The sequence below is a fragment of the Zeus faber genome (assembly GCF_960531495.2).
Source record: "Zeus faber genome assembly, chromosome: 1".
In the NCBI taxonomy this organism is placed as follows: domain Eukaryota; kingdom Metazoa; phylum Chordata; class Actinopteri; order Zeiformes; family Zeidae; genus Zeus; species Zeus faber.
This window is the reverse complement of record NC_137193.1, coordinates 37003319-37030228: the sequence shown is the minus strand read 5'-3', so window position 1 is coordinate 37030228 and position 26910 is coordinate 37003319. Positions and strand designations below refer to the sequence as shown.

Below are 26910 nucleotides of genomic sequence, written 5' to 3'. Positions count from 1 at the left end.
TTAAGAAATGTTTCGCAGAAACTCAATCGATCTTTGACATCATAGGGCTCACAGGTCCCACTCATACAATTTTCATTTAGTTTTTTATCTCGTCTCTCTTTTGTTCTGTCAACTTCTGCTGCTATGACACCTGAATTAACAAAGTCTTATCTTATCTTTATCTTATCTTGTCTTATCTTATCCCGCGTCCTCAGGCCACGTACCGCCCCTTCCTGCGGCAGCTTCTGGATGAGGTTTTCCGCTCGGACCGACAGGAGTGCCCAGACATCGAGCACATGTCCGGCGGGCTGACGGACCTCCTGAAGACCGGGTTCAGCATGTTCATGAAGGTACAAATGCACACACACACACACACACACACACACACACACACTGTGATACACCTGTCATGCCTTGTACACCATTGATGTACGCCAGGTTCAAGTCAATTGGGGAGCTCTGTGATGGAACAGAACCCAGTTCACAACACATTTAAATTCAATGAGACCGACAGCTTTACTGCTAGCGTCAAACACGATGAGCTGACAGACTACACCAGAAGCCATTTTGTTTCTTCTCCGTTAAGATTGGGCTGCATTCTGATCCTTGAGCGACGATACTGGATTGACATTTCAGATAGGTGATATTGATGGAAGAATTGTGTGCGATGTATCAGTGTTAGGTAGAGGTAGTGAAGGGTAAAGGGGGATGGAGATCCTAATGAGATAGGGTCCAGGTGTAGTCTGAAGAGATGGACCTTCAGTTTGTGATGAAAGATGGGGAGCGATTAATTTGTTCTGACACTAGGAGGAGCCTGTTACACCATTGGGGCACAAGGGATGAGAAGAGTCACGACTGGTACTAACGACTCATGAGTCCAGGTAGTGATGGAGGAGCGGAGCGGCTGCAGATGTGGAGGAGTCTGGAACCTAACCAGTGGTTGTTCGTCTGAAGGTGCAGTTCCATGTACAGCTTAGGTGGAGCATCTTAAATTGATCTGAGCAGAGTTGGGAAGCCAGTGAAGTGTTGGAAGGTGAGGGGTGACATGAGAGAGTTTGGGTTGGTTGAACACTAGACTGACTGCTGCATACTGGATGCTGTGGAGGTCAGAGGTCTATAGAGGTCAGACATAATAATAATAATAATAATAATAGTAATAATAATAATAATAATAACAATAATACTGTGGTGTGGGGATAGGATGGTTTGAGCAGCCACACTTGCCTCGGTCCAGGTGATTGGGTCAGGGTGGCTGCATACCTGTTGCTCGTTGGTTGGGCTAACGAGCAGCATGTTAAAACCCCCATCCTCACACCCACTCAGGATAGAAGCCCTGTCATGACATGTTCGATCTGCTCCTGGCTTTATTCCACCTAGCTTCCTCTCTACAATAAACTGGTATCTACAACCCATCGCCTTCTGTGTCTCTGTGTCAGAGAGCCCTGAAAACGCCACTTGGGTGGCGTGTGGGGGGAACCAGAAAGTGGGGTCAGGGGGTTAACAGTGAAAGCAAGACGGAAAAGGTGAGTTTTGAGGGCGTTCTTGAAGCAGGACAGGGTGTTGGAGGTCTTGGCGGGTGTGCTTGGGGAGGACATCCCAGAGGGAGGGGGCGACAGCAGCAAAGGCACAGTCGCCCCAGCTCCGGTGGTTGGTCCTGGTGATTTGGAGGAGGGTGGCATCTGCAGACGGTAGACTTCAGGTAGGGGTTGGGGTTGTGGTTGTGGAGGAGGTCAATGCTGTACTGGAGTACTGGTGTTGGTGAGCAGGTGGGCAGCAGAACTTTGAACATATTGCAGTTTATTGAGGGTTTTGTTAGTTAAACCGTACAGGATGCTGTTGCTGTAGTCAAATCTAGACGTTATGAATGCATAGATGACAGTTTCAGCAGCAAAGAAGGACAGGGAGGGCACTCAATGTTTTCTTTTTTTGAAGAACAGTGTTATTTATTGTTTGAACAATATTTTACATCATACTCTGTCCATACAATCTCAACAGTAAGTTTACGACATTGGATTTTGTTTACACATATAGAGAGGCATTACAAGTCATAGAAATTATATACACATTTTACAGTTTCTTCATTGTCGATCAAACATGGCATCACCATTGGTAAAGAGGTCATGCACATGCGCAGTCGAGAAATTGATATCAACAAAGTCACATGTAAACATAGGTGCCACCCCTATATAATCACATGGGCTCTGTTCCTACGGACTCTAGCGGTCATCCAGAATACATAGAACCGTAGTTACATATGTAACTCTCGTTCTATTTCATTCTTACTGATTGCCAGAGGCACTGTTTCACACTGGATCACTGATACCAACAATGTCATGAGGAACCACCACACCTCACCAAATCTGTTGATGGCCCTGGTAGAACAGCCACTCCTATGCCACTGGGAGTGGCAACCTTGACCCGGTAGTATCAGTGCAGGGGGATGCCTAAGTAGCTGCAGTGCAGAGGTCTTTCAACTGCACACCCTTCAGGGCTACCCATGATGTGGCTACACTTCTGGTAGAGTGGCCTGTAACACCAGCGGGAGGAGGACAGCCCTTAGTCCTGTACGCCTGCGATATTGCATCCACGATCCAATGAGACAGCCTCTGCTTAAACAGTGCAGAACCCTTCCTACACCCTCCATAACAAACAAATAATTGGCCTGTCCGGCAAATGTCTGCCATAGCGCCAACATTAGCTCCGAGTGCCCTTACTGGACAATATAGTCTCACCTCCGTCCTGTGGTGGGTTGAAAGCAGCCAATTCAATTACTTGGTTTATGTGGACAGGGGAGAGCCTCTATAGCAGGAATGATGGCTTGGGCCACAGGGTAACTCCTGAGCCGTCTGAGTTCCAGCGTTTCATTTGGCTGAGGACACTGCCAGAAGAACAGCTTAACAGTCATCTAGCACTAGGGGCACTCTCGTAGGCTGCAAGCGTTGGACTCCTTTAAGGAAGAATGAGGATGTGGACAAGGAGAATGTGACCAAGGGGAAGCATGTACAGGATGAAGTGGGAGGGGACCAAGCACTGGCAATTGTTGATTGAGATTTATTTAGGAGATGTAGGATTTTAACTAGGAGAGGGTGGTGCTGGTTATGCCAATGGAGGACTGAAGCCGCAAGATGAGGATGGAATGTTTGATGGTGTCAAAGGTGGCGCTAAGGTTGAGGAGGATGAGGATGGTTATAAAACCAGAATTGGTTGAGAGGCGTATGTCATTGGTGACTTTGAGTCGAAAGGTTTCGGTAATGTGATTGGAATGGAAGCCAGATTGGAATTGTTCATAAAGGGTTTTTGGAGTCAGGGTGGGTCCTGTGCAGCAACAGCTCTCTCTGGGATTTTTTAAAGGAAGGCAAGATTTGAGAAGGGTCTGTAATTTTTTGGGGCATTTGGGTCACGTCCAGGATTCTTTAGTATGAACAGCAAGTAACAGCGGCAGGTTTTAGTTTGGGGGGGACAAGGTCAGTGGACAAGGAGTTAACTGCTTCGACTGAAGTGGGTAGAGAGTGGGGAGACAGGCCTTGACTAGGGTGGAGGGGATGGGGTCCAAGGCACAGGTTGAGGACTTCATGCTGGCAATTATGGAGGGCAAGTCGGCTGTGGAGATTTCAGTGAAGGATGTGAGTGAGTGGTTTGCATGTACTAGTTGGTTGGGTTCCAGGTAAGGAAAGGTGGTGGAGGAGGTGGCTAGTTGGTTGTGTATTGTTTACTCTGAAAAAACGATAGGAATGAACTGCATTTATTAGTGGTGCAGTGGTTTGAGATGTTGTCCATCGGTTTTAGGAGTTCATTGATGGTGGTGAATAGAAATGCTGGGATTGTTGCAGCCAGACTGGAGGATGACAGAGGAGTAGTGGGAGGAGCATGCTATTTTGAGGGTGTCGTTGTTATTCTGAGTGGACAGTGAGACCGTTTTTTTTGGCAAGACGTTCCAGCTGGCGGCGACCCTTTGCTTTGATGGGGAGCGGAGTGTGTGAAGGATACAGATTTTTTTTTTTTTTTACCAGAGCAAGATAATTAAGGCAGGAGGAAAGTGGGTCATTGTAAGTGTTTACTAGTTCAGTGGAGGAGGAGACGTGGGTAAGGGGGTGGTAGGAGACAGCATTAGCCAGACTGGAGGAGACAGAGGAGGGCTGGAGGGATTTGAAGTTACGGAATAATTGGAGCGTTTCTGCTTAGTAAGAGAGGTGGGAAAGTCATGGTTAGGTCAGTGCTGGAGAGGGTACTGATGGCAGAGGAGCAAAGGTCCAGTGTGGGTTCTCGGTAGGTAGGGAAATCAATGTGATGGGTAATGCTGAAGTAGTTGAGAATTTCAAGGAGTTCAGTTGATGTTTTACATTCCGTTGAATCTACGTGTATGTTGAAGTCGCAAAGTAGCAGGATGGATGGTGAAATGGCACAGAGCTGCGTAAGGTATTGGGACAGGTCAGAGGGAAAGACAGGGTTTGGCTTGGGTGTGCAGTTAATAACAGCAGTAACCAGAGGTATAGGACCAGACAGTTTGAAAGCAAGGTGTTCAAAGGAGGATGGTGGCGGGATGGTTTGTCTCGGCGGTGAAATGTGGCTATTCCACCAACACGTCCAGCAGTGCATGGTTTGTGGTTTCATAGTAGAGGTCTATAGAAGTCAGTCAAGGTCTATAAAGGTCTGTAGAGGTCTGATGGGACCGGCGGGTCATCTAGCCTGAAGAGAACAGTAGTAGTATCAGAGGGAGACAACGGATGATTTCCTTTTCACGTCCCTCCTGTGGAGGTCTCCCTTCAGTGCTCCTGTTTTCAAGCAGCTCGGGATGATCAGAGACTCCGTGTAAGCAGGTTATCAACTGGTGTCTCACTCAGTGTCTCCCTGGACTGCAGCATTACGACTAGTTTACTAGTAATAATGCTGCGTTTCCCTCCAGGAATTAATAAGTCTTATTTTATCTTATCTTAATATTAGTGGTATAGTGGCTGTAGGAGCGTCTCACTGCCGTGCAGACAGCAAAAACCTGCACATGAAGGAGGTTGACAAAACAAATAATCATAATGTCGATATGAGTTACAGTATTATATATTATTATTATATATATATTATTTATTATTTGTACATATATCTCCTAATCCATATTGCTTTTGTGGTGCGTGGATGAAAGGATAATTTAAAGCATTTTTTCTGAGGAAGGAATCGTTTTCTGAGTGTTTGGCCATGTTTTGATTTGCTGGAATCATGTTCGAGAAACAGGGTTCAAATACCCATTAACCCGCTAGAGAAAAACAGAGTTAAGCAGCAGAAAACACTGAGTCTTTCCCAGGGAGTTTGACCTGAATGAGTCTAGCTAAGAGCTGCTCAGAGGAACTATGGCAGGAGTGTGTTAGTGTTTTATCAGTTTTATATTAACAGGAATAATTATTTTAAAGTCTCATCTTGTTTTTGAGTACAGTATGGGCCCTCTACAGGCAGCAGTGTGTCCCCACACCTGAAGTACGTGTTCTTACTGTCGTCCAGTGTGCATTAGTACTAAAGATCGATGTCTTCTCAAACGTCCTGTATCGTCATATCGCCGCTCCACTTTCACCTTTCAGCATGTTGTCATGGCAATGCAGCATAGAAACCTTTACCAGCGTCTTGTCCTCAAAATGCATTGGGTCGTGTTTGAGAAGTGCCTTGTCAACATAGAAGCAGATATCTGCACCAACGTAGCGTGAGAGTCATCCTGATGATGATGAATTATTCCGTTTGGCCAAGTGCCATCACACACGTGCACGGACGAGGGATGGATTATGGACTTCCACACAGTCACATTCCTGCTCCACTCCAAAGTTCTTCCCTGTCGATGGGATGCTCCAACATCTGGATCCGTTTAAACTAAAAACTACTCCAGTTGTGTAACCGTGGCCTGGATTCAGATGAAGAATGTTTGTCCAGACAGGAGAACCCACCCAGGTCTAGACCAGAAGAGCCCTCCCAGGAGGTCTGGATCCTGGGGGCTGGAACAGGAGAAACCACCCAGGAGGTCTTTACCAGGAGGACTGAACCATGGAGGTCTGGGCCATAAAGGTCATGACGAAGGCTCCTGCCGCTGGTCCTGGTTCTCTGCTCGGATCTCTAGAGCAGAACTTAAATCTTTAGTCAAAGGCAGGGTTTTGAAGGCCATTGGTGACTGTAATTATTGTCTACATGGTACCATTGGGATTTAGATGAGATGATAACACTATTAATTCAATAAAAATGTATCTCAGTGTGTCTTGTATGTGGTGCAACTGTCTGTGTTTTAACAGGGTGTTAAAAATAATAAATAAAATATTGCTCTTTTAAAACCTATACTCTGAGTGGTTTTTGGAGGATAATGTACATTTTACTCACAGTTGAGTGATTCATTTGATTAACTTCATTAATATCAAGATGTCACCATTTACTCGACCGCAGCATGGGGCGACACATGTCAGCGTCTGTGATGCAGCTGCTGTGTCCTGGGGACAGGAGGCGGGCTTAACTCACATGCGCACCACCTGCGCACACACATGTGGCCCGGCGTGCTGGCCTCCTCTCCTGCAGATGAACTATCAGAAGTAAGAAGATGAAGAAGATTCATATGAAATGGACACTTTTATGAATAAATAAAGCGGAAAATGAGCCAAAAGAGTGATCTTAACGAGGCGTAATGAGCTAAAATTCTAATAAAAAATATTGGAAAATGTATCCAGATATTGGAGATCATGAGATGTCACAAGCAGTCAAAAGCTGGAAATATCTTAAATAATTGAACAAATTCCTTAATGTGGCTAAAATGACTAATGTAAATGTAAATTATCTAAATCAATTCAGGTCATAGGGCGACGTGTTGATCCTGTAAATTTGAAGTGAATAAATATTATCGATGGTTAAAAAAAAATAGCCATAGTCATAATTGCCACAATGGGGAAAATGTAGCTTAATTTGGCTTAATTAATATATCGATAAAGAATATTTCCCAATCTCTTTTGCCCTCTACTTTGGACCATATCTGAGTCACATGACCCCAGTTTCTGCTATAATTTTGAAATATTTTTGCAATATTGGCTCAGTAACCTCCCCTTTTTTTTTTGCATTTTCATCTTAAATTAATTCAATAAAATGTTGTAATTTTTTATTTTCATCAATGGTAGTACACATGGTTCCCTACAACCAGGTAGAATGTCAAATATTTTGATCTATATTATGGTGTTTTTACCAGAATTTCACTTAGCACACTTTATTGAGAAAGTACATTTTATATAGACAGACGACATTGTGTTTGTACATGAATTCTACAGAATGAAAAAAAAACTGATATTCAAGGCTGCAGCTTAACAGCGGTGTGTGTGTGTGTGTGTGTGTGTGTGTGTGTGTGTGTGTGTGTGTGTGTGTGTGTGAATCCAAACAGAGATGAGGATGTATGCACATGTAGCACATGTTGAGTCATACCACAGTCACATACACACACACGCTCTCTTTCCCACCTGCTGCTACACGTGTTCACTTGCTGGCATTCACACTCTGCAGATGGCCCCATCAGGACGATCGCCAGCCAATCGCACCCCACCCTACACGCACACACAAACCCAGCCAATCACACCCAGCAGGCGACGAGCAGCCTCTCAGCACAACCGTTTGGGGATATTTGGTTGAGACTTTGTGTTATGTTGATGTCTAACAGCAGTGTGACAGTGTGTGTGTTCTGCTGCATGTATGTGTACACGTGTGAGTTGAAACAATCAACAGGTGTGCACTTGAGGTCCACGTCGCTGAGGCCTGTGTTCTAGCCGGTCACACTGACCGGTTGGTCATGAATACCATTTTGGATATCTGGGTCAATACAGCCAGCCATGTTATCAACCGATGCAGCATCCAGATGTTAGATGGAGGAAGTACACATTTGTAGAGGTAGAGTAGAAGCAGATTAGAGGGAAGTAGAGGTAGAAGTAGAAGTAGCGGTTCATCCGTTATTATCCAGTTCAATGTCGATGTGACGTCATTTTTGATTCAAACATCACTTCCTCTGCTGATCATGACTATGGCAATGCGTTTTTCCAGGTGACCCGCCCCCACCCGACTGACCACCCACTTCTCCTCCTCTTCCTGGTGGGTGGAGTCACGCCATCAGAGCTGAGGCTCATCAGGGAGGTCGTCTCCGCTCACAAACCCGGGACTCAGGTGAGCCTATCAGCTTCTTTAAAAAGACTGGTTAAACACCCGTCTATCTGGTTATATACCCATCCGACTGATTACAGACTGGTTATATACCCATCTGGCTGTTTATATACCCGTCCGGCTGGTTCTATACCCCTAGGACTGGTAATGTACCAGTCTGGCTGGTTATGTACCCATCTGGCTCTTTATATAGCCGTCCGGCTGGTTCTATACCCCTCAGACTGGTTATGTACCAGTCTAGCTGGTTATATTTCTATCTAGTTGGTTATATACCCGTCCAGCTGGTTCTATACCCCTCAGACTGGTTATATACCTATACGGCTGGTTCTATACCCCTCCGACTGGTTATATACCGTTAGGGCTGGTTCTATACCTCTCAGACTGGTTATATACCCATCTGAACATCAGATCGACCCAGGAAGTGTTTTCTAACTGCTAACAAGCAGAACACTCCTTTGACTGACCTACATTCAGGAAGCGAGAGCAGCTATCATCTCATTTCTCAGGCTGCACCTCACCTTACTGAGGTGTTCACCATGATGGAGAGAGAGGGAGGGAGAGTGATCAGGTTGTGCTGTGTGATAAAAGAGACAAATGAAAAGCTGGTCAGGATCAAAGCCATCTGCAATCAGAGAAGAAAGAGAATCAGCACACACACAGTACTACACACACAGTACTATACACATAGTACCACACACAAAAACTCACCTCAGAATAGACCACATGAGCACAGCCAGTGCGGTCTGTTCTGAGACATTCTTAGACATTTACGAACACAGAAATAAAATAAATTAAAGAAAGCTTTTTGAACTGAATGATGAATACGAATTGGACAAGTTAATTCACAGTTTTGCAGAAAATAACCAAAATATTCTAGTTAAAATTTGAAGTAACAAGTTTTAGAAATGTGATGTAGTAATGTTGACATTTGGGCAAAAAGTTAACTTACTTACTTTTTTAGATAGATAGATAGATGGAGAGAAACAGAAAATAGGCAATAATAATAAAGTAATACAAGAAAAATGGCAATGTAAATGTAGTGAGAATATAGAATAACCCTAAAAATGTACAACAAGCAATGACAAATATGGCAATATACAATAAACCTAATGATAAACAATATATATAAACCTAAAACTTAACCAACAAAAAAAACAATAAAAAAAAACAAGGACATTTGGCAATGTACATTAAACACTAACTACAGGTGGGATAAATTCCCCATGTACAATAACCCTAAAAATTAAAATGTCGGTGGAGATCAGGGGGTTTATTTGGCCTGTGTAGTGTACCCAGCAGGTTGCAATTCCTCCAGTGACCAGATGGGGCGCAGTCCTGACATCTTTCCCTGTGTTCCAGGTCCTGGCCCTCTCCTCCAGGATGCTGAGGCCCTTGGACATCCCCGAGCTGCTATTCTGCACCCAGCGCCTCCTGCCTGCTTCTGCCGTGTGAGCGTGCACGTGGGCACGTACAGCCACGTGCACGCCCCCACAGTCACCAATAGACTGGTGAGATGGGGAGGAGACGTGTGGCAGATCAAATCCTGATTATTCAAGCCAAAAACATTCCTGTTCATCATGTGTTAAACGGAATTAAACTGAAGAGTAAATAAATGAATTTATTTTGAACATTCTCTTGCTCGACTGTTGGTAGAAATTAACTAAGTTCAAGTTCATTTTTCAAGTATCTGTTTTCATTTAAGTATATCCATTTTCAAAGACTTTCAACTGTTACTGCACTACATTTCAGAATCAGAAGTACATTTTCATATACCTCCAGGTCTGGAACCTGGAGGAACGTTTCCATGGACACCCTGGCCTGTATAGTCAATAAGAAGTGGATTCACCACGAGGAAAGAACCAGAGAAGAGAGTTGGACCTTGAGATCTTTGGACCCATCAAACAGAAATGGGGGATCTGCTCCTGGGGGTCTTAACACCTCTCCATGTAGAAATTCAATCCCCTCTATCTTCCGTCTTTCTCTTCACTCCTTGTTCTAAACCAGGGATGGGGAATCATAGTCCATTTTTTAACATGGGATTGAACATGTCTTGATTCATACAGCATTTCAATATAGTTAAAAATGTATGATGAATTCCTTCATATTGTCCCCCTGTAAACTGAATAAAGCCTCATGGGAGCAGAGAGGAACAGGACAGAGGAACTGAGAGGATTCGTGTCTCAGTCTGACAGACCAGGACGGACTGTCCCCGGCTTGGATGTGGATTATGAATAATTACATCCATCCCTCCATCCTCTCCACAGCATCTCACGCAAGTGGTTTTATTGGAAAAGTGCTTAATCTGATCAGCTGTTCCTGGATCCTGGAGGGAGAAGAAGTGATTTGTTCCTAAAAACACTCAGTGAGATGTTTACTGTGAACATAAAAAACATGAGTTCAATCAAGAAATTAATAATTATATTACCTACTATCTTTAGATATGACATGTAGATATTAACTGTTACTTTTAATTACAAAGTAACAATACAGAAGTTTTTATTTTTATACAAGTAATATAAAATAAAAATTTAAAAAATGCACTAAACCTATCAATTTAGCTGGACAATAAAAATATACAATAAACTTTCAATTTAACAATAAGATATACCAATATACAATAAGCCTAATGATTCTCAAGTCAACGTTTGTTTCCGGGGTCAAAACAAGTTGTAGGATGCTCAGGATTCTGAAAGGTTTCTGTTCAGTCATCACAATTTTCATTGGAGTCCAATTTGCATTTCATTTCACTGGATTGAGTCAGGATTCCCTTCACCCACACACCCATTCCTCTTTATGGCTGAAAACAGCTTCACCCTCAGTGTTTGGAACGATGTGGAGCCTCACGAACCTCCTGTAGAGAGCAGGGCCTGGAGGTAACCAAGTGCAAGTACTTCCAAAGAAATGTCAGATATTTTTATGGTTAATATATCCTTGTAAATTTACTTCATCTGCAGTCATGCGGCATCTGCATCATCAGACTGATAAATCAGGACACTGGATATGACAAGTACTTCAGTAAAAGTACCATCACTTTTTAACAGGTATTTACTTGGAATACAAAAATATAACCTAACCTGTCAAGTTGCAGTTTACATCCATGTCTGTCCAGATTCCTAACTCCCCAATCCAGTATCTCACCAAATGTGATATGTTTCACAATCTACCTTCTGTTCAGAGTTATGGCATTGAATATTGACCAGAAGTGTTTTGCAGAACATTGTCACAGTAAAGTTGACATTTTATAACCAAAAGGTTACTTTATCCTATAACACATTTGTGTGAAATTCAGCCGTAATTAGAGTATGAATTATGGCCAAAAATGCAGTGCAGAGGCATAAAAGTGAATGAAGACTTCTCCAATAATATTCAACAATAAGAGCGAGAGCAAGAGAATTTGTGAAATAGTCTTTTATTTTAAGCAAAAAAGTGAAATGACAACGTAAATAACCACTCTTTCAGTTTGATGAAGTGCAGCAGAAGATAAAAGCACACGCTTCATGCTACATGCATGTGTAACTTCTGTGATGGTCCTGGAGCGACCTGATCCTCAGACCATGAGACATTCAAACTGCTCGTCGCTGCAGTTGAGACAATTATACGACACTTATCTGGACAAATACTAAAGAGCATCACAATGGGCAGTGGCTAAAAATACCCACCGCTGGTCTTCACAGCCGCTGTTGCCTGGGGAGGCCACTTGTGTGGATTTCAGTTTGTAGTGTTTTTGTCTAGAACAAACCCAGACGAGGATCGAACCCACTAAATCCTGTCTCCTCTGGTGTCGATCCACAGAGGGAAGCACCTCACACCAAGCAGAGCTTCCAGAGTCACTGCAGGCAGATCTGAAGTGCACCGCAGATCTTGGGAGATCTTACTCCATCCAGGAGGTCGGTTCCTGTGTCCAGGTTCAAGCACCGTCTGGGTACCAGAACACCTGGCGGCTCCATCAGCCACAGAGGACGGTGACACAAAATGAGAGGCAGGAATCATATCCTCCATCCTGTGCTTCCCCCGCCTCACACGGACGTGGCAGTCCGGACCTTGGCCGACAGCGCCTGCTTGAAGCGCCTCTTCAGGTCCTGCATGTTGGGCGACTTGGGTCTGGGGATGAGGGGAGAGCGCCGTTTCTCAGTCGCTGGGGGGGCGTGGCCTGGGCCAGGGGGCAGGGCCGGCTGCTTGGCCAGCTGGCAGCACAGCCGGTGGAAGGCGCCGTGGACCTGGTCGTAGTCTTCGCTGGCAGAGACCTCGTAGAAGGCACAGCCGAGCGAGGCGGCTAGCAGGAGGCCCTGCTGGGCATCCACAGCCCGCAAGTGCAGCAGGTCGGCCTTGTTGGCCAGCAGGATGACGGGGGGCGCGGCGGGCTCCCCGGCATGGACCACCTGGCGGTGCAGGCGCTCGATCTGGTCGAAGCTGCCGCGGTCCGTCACAGAGTAGACCAGAACCACTGCGTCGGCCCATTGGACGGAGCAGGTCACATGGTCTGGGAGTCCGACGGCGTTATCAGTCATCTGGGAGGGGGAGAGGAGCTGGTTAAGATGAGTCCTGAATAACATAGTATTAATACAAATAGATTTTAAGATGGATGGTTCTACTCTAGATATTTTACCCCCAGAATTCACAGCATAGAAGAGAGTGCTGGGTATTGTGCAGGATCTCCCGCTACTATACTATCTATCGACATTTTGTACATAATGACAATTGTGGCTAACTTTTCAGTTTACCATCTGACATCCATTACAAATATATTTCGTGTAATGCAGAGATTAAAGATCTCAATCCCTTTATGACGGTGGTATTTAATTTAAGCGGAGGGGGGTTGCATTAACACCAAATAAAGTATTAAATCGGTTGGGCAGAGTAGACAGGCACATAGGGACTATTTCTAAGAGCAATTTAACAAATAAGCCTGGAAATGTAAAGTAATGTCAGTAAAATGCATCACTTCCAAAACGTTATGCAACAGGTCGTTTGTAATGATTTGAATATGTGAGTGGGAGCCAAGCGATAGAGTTACTCCCTCAGCGTGGGATCGGTTCCTCCGCAGACAGACTGAGTCTGAGTCTGGAACAAAAAAAAGGAAAAGAATCTGCGTCTTTGGAGCGGCGCCCAAAGAGAGGAGGCTCCAGGGGCCGGAGAAGCAGCCCTGAACCGCTACGCTGCATGCCGTTCATTCAGAGAGGAGGAGTTGTAACGGTGTTGTATAAGGGTGGCGTAAAGTTACTAATTTAAAGTAAAAATTCAGACCATCTGCATCAGTCCCAGGATTCCATTCAAGACTTTAAAGTTGTTTTGTTCCCCCCCTTCACTTTCTTTGCTCCAAAACAAAGTCACCCCCTTTCCATCGTATTTGGCGGCGGGGTCCACCACCAACGATGGTAAACAGCATATAGGAGCACTCGCATCGCAACAATTCCATTCAATTGTTTCTAATAAAATTCCAAAGCATTGGATTTTTTTTTTTTTTTTTTTTTTACTAAATAATGACGGATTCTCGCTTTAAAACTGACCTGAACTCCGGCGGTGTCCTGGACCTGGATGGCCACCTGCTCCCCCTCCACCTGGACCTCTCTGGAATACAGGTTTCCTGCAGATGAACACGGTCATTGGTGAGAATTAAAACCTCCAGGTGTGTCGTGGCTCCCTGCACCAAGCGGCAGTTCTCGTTTCTGCGTTTTAACCGCAGCGACGGCTCACAACTCACCTGCGTTCCGCTCATAGTCTCCGATGAAGCGTCTCGTCAGAAATCTGACGATGAGAGCTGCGGAAAGAGGAAAGAAAAGCGCTAAATGAAGCAGGTCATTTAAAAAAAAAATATATATATATGATATATGTGGACTCTAAGCCCGGTTCAGTCTTTGTGGGGTTTTTTTTTTACCTGTTTTTCCTACTCCGCCGGCACCGACCACCGTGATCTTGATAACCCGGCTGGAAGGACTCGGCTCCGGCCCGGAGCACTCCGCAATGCTGCTCATGTTGTGGATCAGACGCATGTTACGAGAGAGGGATTTCCGCTTTTTTTATTTTTTTTTTGCTAAATAAAAAAAATCTTCGCAAAGTCCAAAAGCAGGCGAAGAGGTCACTCGGTGCAGAGAGGACGCAGCTTCGCGTCGCGTCGAGGGAGACGCCGCTTTATACTCCTCCTCGCTGCCGCTCCCTCGCCGCTGATTGGCTGCTGTCCCGTGCGCAGCCCTTCGCCAGGCCCCGCCCCCTCCATGTGGGGTCCGCAGGACGCTGATCCTGCATCAGGTGCAAGAGCCGCTTCCTGTATGAATCAGTGGCTGGAGACTGGTTTGCAGACATTTGCCAAAAATGTAAGAAACGATGGGATTCAACTTTCTTTACAATATGTCATTGTGTTCGTGATATAAAGGAACTTCAACTTGAAATGTTGGAAAGTAACAAAGTCCATGTTTCCAGTACATATATATACTCCGTTTTAGAGACATTTTCTACTGCATTTCAAACACAATCACATTCCTATACTTAGTTCTGTTATGTCAAAAGAATACCATATATTATATTGTATATTATATTGTAAATAATCAGGATCTGCAAAGTAAAAGCCACTAACAGACTCTGCTATATCAGGGCACTGGATTTTACAAGTGCTTTTTATTTTCAATACTTTGAATTCATTTGACAGCAAGCGCGTATATGCGTTTACTTCAGTAGAAATGTCAATGTGGTACTTTCATTTTAACTTAAGTAATGTCGTGTCCGAGTACTTTTACTTATTAAATAAGTACTTACTAAATACATTTTCCAATGCTACTCCTCTGTATGGAATGTGCCTCATAAATAAAATGTGGGTAGTATGTGCTGCATAAATAAATCCTCATTGAGGGAAAGAGCCTCGTTTGCAAAGGAGCAGAGGAACAAAACCGAAAATTATTTGAATTAAATAACTAGAGTCCATACTGTGAGTTTTACACCTTTTTTATTGCTTACTTTCTGGTCTCTAGCTGCTTGTCCCGCTCCTCCTGTAGCTTCATTGTCTCCAAGGAGCTGCAGCTCTGGACCTGGAACTAGAGCTGGGCCTGTCCGGGCTTGTCCCAGAGGGTGTGAAGGTTCCTGGCGGGGGGTCCTCGGCAAACACAGATCTTGTCCTGCCACTTTAAAGTAGACCTATTACAGGTTAATATACGTATCTGAGGTCCCCAAACATATTGTTGATGTTTTATTTGCTGAAATGACTACTCAGATTATGCGTTCTAGCCATTCTAACATGCCTCAAAACCATTTATGTGGGGGGACCACCCTTCTGAGGCCAAGAGTACTGTGAGCCAATGGGGTTTGAGCTTTACTTCCGGGTTCGATTGTATATTTTCGGTAATTTTCTGAACAAATTTGGGGCGAGAAATTAGCAACCCAGTTGCTGAATCTTCACTCATATTAGATGTACAGGGCCTAATTTAAAGGTTTGTTCCAACTTTTGTTGCCGTTCTCCAAGCTCTTGGTTGGACATGGACACCACACCGGGACTCTTGGACATGGAGGTATTTAACAACATCAAATAAAATAAATACAATAAATATATGCATTTACATGAAAAACACACTATTTTAATTGGTTTTGTTTGGAGAAACGCACAGTGGATCGCGCATCGCAGCCTACAGTCTATGTACCGCATAGACTTTTATTTTTTTAGAAAGAAACCAACGTGACATAGGCTTGGGAGACAAATCTGAAGGGCTTGTTGGATTATATGTTTTCTGACCGAGGCAGAAAGACTGGAAAAGAGACCGACTGTGTTGTCTTATTTGACAATTTGTGTGTTAGTCGGCCCCTGAGAGACCCAAATGGATGTGCACAAGCGCTGAAAAAGTGAGTTTTTCAAATTAGGTCCCCTGTAACTACAAACTGCAGCTTGAGGAAGACAACAAAATGCTGTGACAACGTGAGATATAATCCAGTACTACCCAAAGTATGACATTATCCAGTACTCCCTTAAGTGCTCCATTATTCAGTACTCCCTAAAGTACTACATTATTCAGTACTCCCCTCACTGTTTCTATCTTAAGTTAACCGTTCTGCTTCACTGTTTATTTCATAAATGATTGTATGTAACAACTGATCTTTTATTTTTTTACATCCTTTTCATGTTTATCTTTTTTTTTTATAGTTTTCTTTATTTTCAGGTTATATTTGTTGTTCATCATTTATCCAATCCTTCCATATATTTCCATTTTCTTTTTTATATTTTTATCGTATTGCGTTATTATTATTATTATTATTATTATTATTTTGCGACTGTCTAGATGTGAGCTGCGAGACTAGAGAATAAAGCATCTACCTATCCACCATCTCCCTTTATTGATCATTCTTGTCCTGAATCACACTATGGTGTCAGGAAGCTTCAGCCTGCTCCATGGTTTTATCTGAGGAATGATTTTGAGACATGGAGACAAAAAAAATCAATCGTTCTTTATCTCCACTCAGTACTACTGTACGTTGTCCAGTCAAATTCCACTGAACTTTACTTTTTATTTATTAATTGCGCCAGTCAGTCTTTTATTGCCTTTCACTCCATCCCCACCCTCCCTCGCTCTCTCTCTCTCCCTCGCTCTCTCTCTCCCTTTCTCTCACCCCTCTGTCTCTCCCTCCCTCTCGCCCCCATCCTGCCATCTCTCCCTCACTTCCTTTCCCCCTGTCTCTCTCCCCTTCGCTCTCTCCCCCTCTCCTCTCCTCTCTCTTTTGCCCTCCCTCCATCTCTCGATCTCTCTTTCTCTCCCGCTCTCCCTCCCTCCCCCTCCCTCCTCTCTCTCTCTTTTTCTGGTATCTTGGCGGTCGTTATCTTATTTTTCTGGAATGTCTGATAACAGAGCCGATGACAGACGCCAGGGCAGAAAAATGAAATTAATCCTTGGATTCGATGGAAAACGGTGCGCGCGCGCGCACGCACACACACACACACACACACACACACACACACACACAAACACACACTCAAACACACGTGTACACATGGAATGGCTGAAGTGTTTTTATGGCTGGAGGGGCTTTATTTGTTTTTGACATTAAGAACATAATGGTCCTGCTCTCAGGAACATCTGCTCACACGTTTATGTAACACACATCTCTCCGTCATCTGTTGCTTCCTGCCACTGAATCATGAGAGAGAGGCGTGGAGCGGGAGAGAGAGAGCTATGACAGGATGGCTCAGAATGACAGTGAAAGTCCTGATGTTGGACACGATCAGGTGAGACGTTCTCACTGAGAGCTGATGCCGTGGTGGAGGCACGGTGGAGGTGCTGGAGGTGCTGGTGGAGGTTGTCTAGTAATCGGAAGATTGCTACTTCGATCCCCGGCTCCTCCTGCTAGTATGCTGGTCAGTGTCTTGAGCAAGACACTTAACCCCATAGCTGCTCCCGATGGCTGCGTCCATCAGTGTATGAATAATGAGTCACATTGGACAAAAATGTCTGTTAAATGAGGTAATGTAATGTGGAGGTGGTGGAGGTTTTGGCAGTGTTTGAGGAGCTGGAGGACCCCGGGTCTTGGGGTGGAAAAAAAAATGTTGGTTTCATCATTTCTAACAGTTCATACACAACCTGCTCAACGCTTCAGTGTTAAGGAACTTACCAACCTACCACTCTGCTGCAGCTTCTCACTGGGAGCCAATGCAGTTCAATTGGGCAAACGATTAAGACTTAAAAAAAAAGAGTAATATGAATTTAGAAAACAGATATGGAACATGAATACCACAGATCTCCTCCACATCGCGTCCTGCAAAGTCACGCTGCATGTGGCGTGGAAGCATTGTGGCTTCTTCCTTACTACACTTTAACCCCATTAAAGGCCTCGTCCTCAAGCTGCTTGCTCTTTGTTACGAATGAGTCTTATTTCAGTCCCATCAGCATCACTTTCCCTCAGGGAGACACGTGGATCCAACATGGAGATAGGATTTGTATTGCGGGTGTGATTGGACCACCGTGGGTGTGGAGGAACGGGTATGTAGTTAATTGGGGGCAGGGCCAGAGCAGGGAGGGCGTGACCAACCCACATCCACATAATTGTCATTTCAGAAGGAAGTCCCTGTTGACGTATAAGTGAAGGCTGATTTCCTGCGGCGGCCGACGAAGCAAAGTGTCCTACCTCTTCCAGTGTGTGTGTGTGTTTGGTGGGTGTTATGCCCCTCCCCAGGGCCTGGGTCTCAGCTATTAGCGGGAAAACATAGAGAATGGCCCAGTCCCTCAGGCCAAACCTCCTCAGCCTTGATCATTTGTTTAGTTGAATGAGAATAGATCACAGTAGATAATATTGTATTCTACTGGGATTGTCCTCTGCTGGATTACGATCATGTTTGTTTTCAACGGTATTAGCAGCCGTCAGCTTTTTATTCACTACTCTTAGCGCAACCTTTTCAAACTCCACATTCGGAAATGCATTTTCTAACCATTTTCACCTCAACAGGATCTACTGCAAATGGAGGATGTGTCCCGGTGTGTCCATGTGTCCCGGTGTGTCCCTTGTTCCTGGTCACGCCCCCAGAAAGACACTTGAAAGTTGTTGTTGTTGTTCTTCATAGTTTATTTTCTATCACTTCATGTCATCCTCCGTCAGCCTCTGGAATTCTTTCGGTGAAAAGCCGCTGTTCCGTTTTTTTTCTTATTGAAATGCAAACATTCCACCGTGTTGTTTTTTTTACATTTGCATAGCGCTGCATGTCAACAGGGTGGGTGGGTGCATGACAAAAGCTCGGCGCAGCCTCAGGAATGCTTGTTTGCACTGTGAAGTTCAGAGAAAAGATGAAAAACCTGGAGCGATAGGGGTGTGTGTGTGTGTGTGTGTGTGTGTGTGTGTGTGTGTGTGTGTGTGTGTGTGTGTTTGTGTTTTGTGTGTGTGTGGGTGTGTGTGTGTGTGTGTGTTTGCGGGTCTTTGTTTGTGTGTGTGTCTGTGTGCGTGTGTGTCGTTACTAGTGTGCAATTGTGATTGTCAGAGAGCGCGGTAGCACACATTTGATGAAGTTGTGGGATCATCCTGTTTTCATGCTGAGAAGCTTAAAAACAAAGTGATGTGACTCTCGCAGTGTTTAGAGATCTGAGCTTCGTGGGTGAAATGGTTTCATAGGAATTCAGTCACATCTCCCCTGACCACCTGTGTATACTTTTATTCACAGTTACAGTCATTCCAGGAGACACTGGACAAACAGCCAACCTCACATCTAATGTAATTTGGTTTGAATGAGACGCTTTAAACCATTATGTCATCAAGCAGCGTCACTTTTCTCATCACAATGTGTGGGGGTATCACAACAAAACCATAACGTCATCGACGATCATCGTTAATCTACAAAACAAAACTGGGTTAAATCATGTCCAGTTTGTCTCTAAAGCCGTTTATCATAGCACAGGCTCATATGTCAAATAGAAAGCAACAGTGCCCCCTAGTCTGACCCTCCACCTGCGTCAGGAAACATTTTGGGGAAAAATGGAAGAAACCTTGAGAAGGTTCGACAGGGGTAGGAATCCCGACCAGGCTGCAGTAAATAAGTATTAGTTAAAATACTATATAATATACAGTGTATACTGTTGTGCATCATGACGTGAGTCACAATATCACTGTATCCTCATTTTACAACGATATGATGCAACTGAAAGACATTAAAGGTTAATATCTGAAAAGCACCTTGTTCTGCAGCTGAGTGCTGTTTCTGAGTTACAGCACGTTACATCATTTAGGCGCAGGAGCAGTACTAGCAGTACCAAGAAAAACTGCACACAATAAGTACATTAAGTCGGTAGTCACCTTTGAGTCAGACCTTGACATGCAGTAACAATCTTGACGTGCACTTTAGTCGGACCCATCAGGATTTATAGATAAGGTGAAGATAAGTAATAAATAAGTAATGATAAATAAGTATAAGTTGTTGTTTGGCTGTATGGCTTCCAGCTTTATGGCGTCCAGTATTAAGACTTGAAGTTGACTTCCCTCACACTCCACCGTGCGTCTGTCAGGGCTGGAACTAAAAAAACCTTCCAGTTCTCTGTTTGTTCGCTGATTATATTATTTTTCCGTCTCATTGTGTGAACGTGAGCTGTCCGCACGTTTTGTCTGAAAACTAAAATGTTGTGAGTTCCGACTGACGGACGGATCGCCTCCGTCAGCACCACCCGGCCAAGCATGGAGCCAAGAGCAGGGATTAGAACTTGACTTGAGCTTGTCCAACAATTAGACAAGATGGACACCGAGACGAACAGAGAGAGGAGACTGGAATAGGGAGGAGGAAGACACAAAGGCAGGACAGGTCACCTATCAAAATACTGATGAATCAAAAATCGACAGTATCTGGTTTTAAATATTATATATCTACTAAAATGAAAATTTTTGCATGACATTACATTATGTCATTGATCAGATTGTTTTTGTCCAAAGCAACTAACAATATGTACATTTTGTCAGTATCAAATCAACTGTATGTCACGGCTAAACATTCTTTAGAAACAAGCAGTACTAGTAGACAAAAGTATGCTAGACAGTAAAGGGCAACAAGATACCCGTGGGGTAGACAGGTCAGTGCAGTAGGGTCCAGGTGTTGTAGAGAAGCAGTGAAGTGATGGAAGGTGGGGAGTGACATGAGAGAATTTTGGTTGAACACTAGACGGGCTGCTGCATTCTGGATGCTGTAGAGGTCAGTAGAGGTCTATAAAGGTCGGTAGAGGTCAGTAGGGGTCTGTATGGTCAGTAGGGGTCTGTAGGGTCTGTAGAGGTCAGTAGGGGTCTATAAAGGTTGTTAGCATTCAGTACGTGTCTGTAGGGTCTGTAGAGGTCAGTAGAGGTCTATAAAGGTCGGTAGAGGTCAGTAGGGGTCTGTATGGTCAGTAGGGGTCTGTAGAGGTCAGTAGGGGTCTATAAAGGTTGTTAGCGGTCATTACGTGTCTGTAGAGTCTGTAGAGGTCAGTCGAGGTCTCTAGGGCTCAGTAGAGGTCAGTAGTGGTCTAATGGCAGGTAGTACAGCTAGAAGAGTGGTGCAGTATCTAAACGGGAGGTGACCAGCGCCTAAACCAGGACTTGTGTCGCATCCCTCGCGAGGTATGGCAGGTCCTGCCTCACGGTGGAAGGAAATCACTCTGCGTGGAAGTTCCCAATGACCCGGTTCCATTCAAACAGACTAAGCACTCCATGCCCCTTGGAGACATTTCATCAACTTTTGGGACTAAAATAAAACGGGATTCAGACCCGTTGCTCTGGAGCTGCAAGCAAACTTCCATGTGTGAGGACACAAACACAGAATATGTTTTTGACTGTTTTTGACTCCTTCAGTTTGTGTGTTACGAGTGTCTCGAATGCTGCAAAATAAGGAGGGACACAGCACTGGGTTTGATGGAACAGACTGCGTTTATATTTACAAAAAGGCCAAATGCGATGCACGAAAGTTCAACTACTTCCGGTCAAATTTTGTCGGTTTTTCACTAATTCCTTCTCCGTGTGTGGATCGATTTAGATGAAATTTGAATCACGAGATGTACACACAATGGTTTACACAGTGACAAATACACTGTGTTCACCTTCTCCCACTCAAACAAACAGTGTCATAAGTGAACTGTGGCAGATAATTATTTTCATACAAAAGAAGGGTGTGGTGCTCTGAGAATCTGATTCTCAAGGTCTGTGTGTGTGTGTGTGTGTGTGTGTGTTACTCATTACTGCACAAGTTGCTCCTTGCAGGGAGGCGATAAAACAACGTTTCTCATCGTGGGGGCCCCGCATGGTTCTTTTAATTGGTTCCAAGACCATCCTCTACCTCTACATCTACTCCACTGCACTCTACCTCTACTCTATTTTTTCTTTTTTTTACTCTACTTTTCTCTACCTCCACTGGACTGTACATCTTCTCTAGTCTTCCTCCACTCTACTTCCCTAAACTCTTTCTCTACCTCTACTCTACCCCTACTCTACTCTACCCCGAATCTACTGAACTCAAATCTATCTCTTCTCGATTCTGTTCTACTCTACTCCACTCTACCTCTCCTCTACCTCTATTCTACTCTACTCTGCTCGACTCTACTGTACTCTACTCTACCTCCAACCTACCTCTACTCTACCTCTATTCTACTCTACTCTGCTCGACTCTACTGTACTCTACTCTACCTCAACCCAACCTCTACTCGACTGTACTCTACTCTACTCTACTCTACTCTACTCTACTCTATTCTACTCTACTCTACCTCGACCCTACCTCTACTCTACCTCTATTCTACTGTACTATACTCGACCTCTACTCTACTCTAGCTCTATTATACTCAGCCTCTATTATACTCTACTCTTCCTCCACTCTTCTTCTTTAAACTCTTCCTCTACCCCTATTCTACTGATACTCTACTCTACCTCTACTCTACTCTGTGGGCAACTGATGAGGGAATCTCCCATTCTTGCCAATATTTGATATAATTGATTCCATTTTAACATAGATATTTTTTCATATTATATTAAATGATATATCCAAAGATCTGGAAGTAAACACAGATCTAAACAACAGAGGGAAGTGATGAAACATCCTTTATTGACTTTTGTGTCTGTCTCACTTCCTCTTTGCTATGTCAAGCCTCTCCTCTCCTCCGCTGCTCTAAATGAAACTCCATTAGGAGGTGAAGAAGTGGTGGCGGAAACGCTCTGTACCTAAGAGTAAGGAGGAACCTGCGTCAGCGCCACACACTTGGTTCCTGCAGCTTCAGATGGAACTCTGCCGCTCACACCACGTGCATGGAGGAAATGCCCAGTGACTTCAGGGAGATCAAACCAGGAGCTGCTGCGGGTCCTAGACCTGCTTTTTGATCACTGGGAGTCAACCTGAGGGATTGGTGCTGTATCAGAATCTTTTCAATTGATCCAGGTTCGAGACAACAGCTTCCGCCGAAGAACGTGGTCACAATCGTCCCGTCGTGCTCTGTATTGGTGCAATGCAGTGTTACGATGATTTTGGAAATGGTAATCACTACTTTGGTCCTCTAAATAATAAGTTAGTATGGACACAGGTGAAAGACACGCAAAGGTATGGGACTTTGGTTAATTCGTTAGTTTAGGATCAGAACATATGATGTGATGATTGACATGTAGTCAATATGAAAGACAAACATGCTCTCAATATCTGACATGTTGGATGTGGTTCGGAGTATATAGAATAATTTCTGATTTTCAATAACAGCATTCGTATTATTGCTCCCTGAACCTTGCTATAAGGCGACTTTGCTTGAAAAAATACATTTTTATTATTATTATTATTATGATGTTGTCATGTGGATGAGTCCCCGTCTGTCCTGGAGACTGATACGTCCTGGGTCCTGCCTCGTCCTGGGTCCTGGGTCCTGCCTCCTGCCTCCTGCCTCCTGCCTCGTGCCTCGTGCCTCGTGCCTCCTGCTTCCTGCCTCCTGCCTCGTGCCTCCTGCCTCCTGCCTCCTGCCTCCTGACTGCTGCGTCCTGACTGCTGCCGTTCAGGGGAAAGGAAAAGGAGAAACTGGGAAACTGCATCATGCTTCAGAACTTTGTGCTTGGATCCCACATGCACTCAAGTCATCCTTCGCTGTTATTCCAAATTCAGGTCCGTCTCGTCCAGTCTAAATTAGTGTTCGGAAATTTTGGTTATAAATAGAAGGTTTACTCAGGAATTCGGCCAAAATGAGAGGAGATGGAGCGCGCGCGTGTGTGTGTGTGTGTGTGTGTGTGTGTTTGTGTGTGTGTGTATATGTGTGTTTTCAGGGAAGACGCATCATAAACATGAAGAAGTGACCTCCTCAGTTAGTCAGCGTTTCACTGGAAAGCGACGGTTTGGTTCCAAAGACAGAGAGAGAGAAATATTTACCCAGGACCTGTTGGGTATAACGAGCACAGAGCAGCTTTTGTTCTGCTGTTGCCATGGCAGTGGAAACGGTATCTCAGAGGCTGAATGGGGCCGTAAGGCATCACAGGTGCATTGTGGGACAGCTGAGTCTGACTCAGGCACCTGTGCAGGCTCCGTGCATGTGCATCCGTGTGAAACGTCTGAAGTTTTTTCCTTAAAGGGACATTAAAGGGATTTTTGGGGGTTGATTCGATTCGATTTTCGTTCTGGATGGAGTTGCATTTAAAACGTAACATCAAATTCTTGTATTTTTATTTTAAGCTGTTATAAAGGCGTAAGGGTATTGCTTAAATAATTTTACATTTTGAGATGCTGTAAGGTGAATTCCCTTAATTTCCCAGGAGCTAGGATCAGCTAACAGCTGATTCCAGGTTTGTTAAGGGTTTGTTTTTTTTTTACCAGTGATTTGTTTGATTTCTAGATATGATTTCATAGTTCATCCAGTGAGAAAGAATCTGATTCTCCCAGTGGTGGATTTTATTTTTTTACTTCAATAAAAGTACAAATACCCTTATGCAAAATTACTCTATAAAGTGAAAGTACCATTTTGACTTGCTCTAAAATGTACTTCAAATTTTTAAAAGTACTTTGTCATATAAAGTGCCCTTCTTTTTGACAAAGTAGCTTTGGCCATTCCCTCCAGCTATAACAATGGTTCGAATTACGTGGGAGATTGGGGGGATCTGACCCCCCTAATTAAGACTTGGACCCCCAAAAGAGGTCAAAACAACAGGTCGAGGGTGTCAAAACCTTTATAGATCCTTATTACCTGTAATCGTAAACATTACAGTACAGTATAATTCCCATATTCATGCCTGGAAGAATCTTATAATACGATACGAAATGTTAAACTGGGTGAACATGAACAGGAAGCCTTTTCATGACCTTCAAATTCAGATTATTTAGGAATAATGGTATGAATTCATCAAATGTTTAAGAATTAGTTTCTTTGTCTCTGTGCAAGGGAAAGATGAGTCAAACCAGAGCATCAGACCCTCTACAGAGCTGTCTATGTGTCACACTATCACACACACACACACACACACACACACACACACACACACACACACATACACACACATACACACACACACACACACACACACACACACAATCACACACACACATTGCGGTTTCCTCTACATCTTAATGTTTGTCCTGTCTTTTATTGTGCTTTATACATTTATGTTGTGTATGTATTTGATGTCATGATATTTATGAATATACTGGAATTCAAAATGTTGGTAATATTTGAATTCACTCTTGATTTTAAAAGGCACTTCATGATTAAATTTGATTGTGATCTCAGACACTTCCCACGCTGCAATGCTTCTGATTTTATTGTTTTATTAAAGTGTCGATCCATCACATGGTCTATGTTGGTGGATTTCACTACATTTCCCAGAATTCCATTTCAAACTGTAACTTTTTGTTTTCAACATCCAGGTTTCCCCTCGTTTCGCATAAGATGTCATATTCTTTTCTCCAAAGTTTGACTTGGCTAGTTTGGCTACGCTGCTGCGGACCAGGCCACCAACAATGGGAACAGCATACAGAGGAGCACTGGCAGAAAACACATTGAGTGGCCGTTTCTTATAACTGTCAGCTAAATAAATATAGGATAAATGTTGGAAATCTGATTTATTTAATTTTTACAAAATAATCTAACAGATTACCACTTTAATTCCAAGGGTCTCAAATAGGGAAATGCTGCGAAAACATCATGGAAACATGAGCTGAATTTAACCCAAACAGGAAGGAACAGTTTTCCTGCGTCAGTCACACAGAGATACCGATCAACGAGCAGCAGGCGGAGCCTAATCTCCATCTGCCCCTCGCCCCGCCCCCTAGAGCATCAATTTGAAGCACACTCAAACCATTGTTTGGATGAAAGTCTCTCTCTCTCTCTCTCTCTCTCTCTCTCTCTCTCTCTCTCTCTCTCTCTCTCTCTCTCTCTCTCCTCTTCCTCCCTTGCTCCCTCCTGTTTGTTCTTTTCCTTTTGTTGTTCTCATGTTAATGTTAAGCAGATAATCACTGCTGCTGATTGTTGCCAAAGCAAAAAAAACCAGAAGACTCCTGCGGGCACACAAGCACACATGCACACACATACACACACGCACACACGCCTGGAAGCTTAAACAGAGGAAAGAAGTGGGGGAAGTATTCTGAGCTTTTGTGAGTATATGACTACATACTCTAAATGTAAAGGTTATTCAAGTTAAAATGTAAAAGTGCTTATACTTAAAGTACTCATATTCAGTATCCTGATATAGCAGTGCATAACACTTCAAAGTACTGCTGTGGTTTTTCTTTTCTGCAGATGATGCTCATGCAGGTGCTGAAGTAACATGAGTGTGTGAAAATTTTAGGAGACAAAAGACTAGAGATTTTTGCTTTGCCACCGACTGTTTCAGCCAACGACAGTGAACTGAACGTCTGTGTGTTCTTCCTTCTGGAGCTTCTCTTATTGAACAGTGAGGATCTGCAGTAAATTTAGCTTTTTATCTAAAAGTGACACTGTGCAAGGACAACTGTATATATACAGCATGTGGCAGGCAGAATATATATACACTGCGTTCCAAATTATTATGCAAATGATATTTTTCTCTCATTTTCCTAAATAGTGGATGCAAATGACAGTCAGCATCATTTTCAAGTCATCAACCATTAGGGTATAATTCGAATGTTATTGAACAAACCTCCCAATGATAACAGTATTTTTTTCAAAAATAAAAAACTCAAAATGCACTGTTCAAAATTATTATGCACAACAGAGTTTCAAAACATTTTATAGGTTGTAAAGAACTGAAAATGGTCATTTGTTGAATTTGCAGCATTAGGGTTAGGGTTGAAATCGTTTTTTATTTCAGTAAATATGACCTATATTTACTGAAATCAAAAGCTATTTCAATCAAAAACATCCCAACAGGCCAAGTTACATG

The 26910-nt window shown here is 43.7% G+C and overlaps 2 protein-coding genes across 2 annotated transcripts in view; one reads left to right on the top strand and one right to left on the bottom strand.

The window, feature by feature from the left end:
• Positions 1–10271, top strand: part of scfd2 (sec1 family domain containing 2) — a 109123-nt gene extending 98852 nt beyond the window's left edge. The window contains exons 8-11 of the mRNA XM_079999107.1: positions 195–329; positions 8014–8133; positions 9490–9638; positions 9910–10271. Of these exons, the coding sequence (XP_079855233.1) occupies positions 195–329; positions 8014–8133; positions 9490–9582 (348 nt within the window). The 3' untranslated portion in view covers positions 9583–9638; positions 9910–10271. The remainder of the gene's footprint in view (positions 1–194; positions 330–8013; positions 8134–9489; positions 9639–9909) is intronic.
• A 1258-nt stretch (positions 10272–11529) lies between these two features.
• Positions 11530–14351, bottom strand: rasl11b (RAS-like, family 11, member B). Its single transcript, XM_080012202.1, has 4 exons — positions 14006–14351; positions 13832–13888; positions 13638–13714; positions 11530–12638 (listed from the first exon to the last, which is right to left on the bottom strand). Exons 1-4 carry the CDS (start codon positions 14118–14120, stop codon positions 12147–12149), a joined length of 741 nt encoding a protein of 246 aa, XP_079868328.1. The 5' UTR covers positions 14121–14351; the 3' UTR covers positions 11530–12146.
• Positions 14352–26910: the final 12559 nt, after the last annotated feature.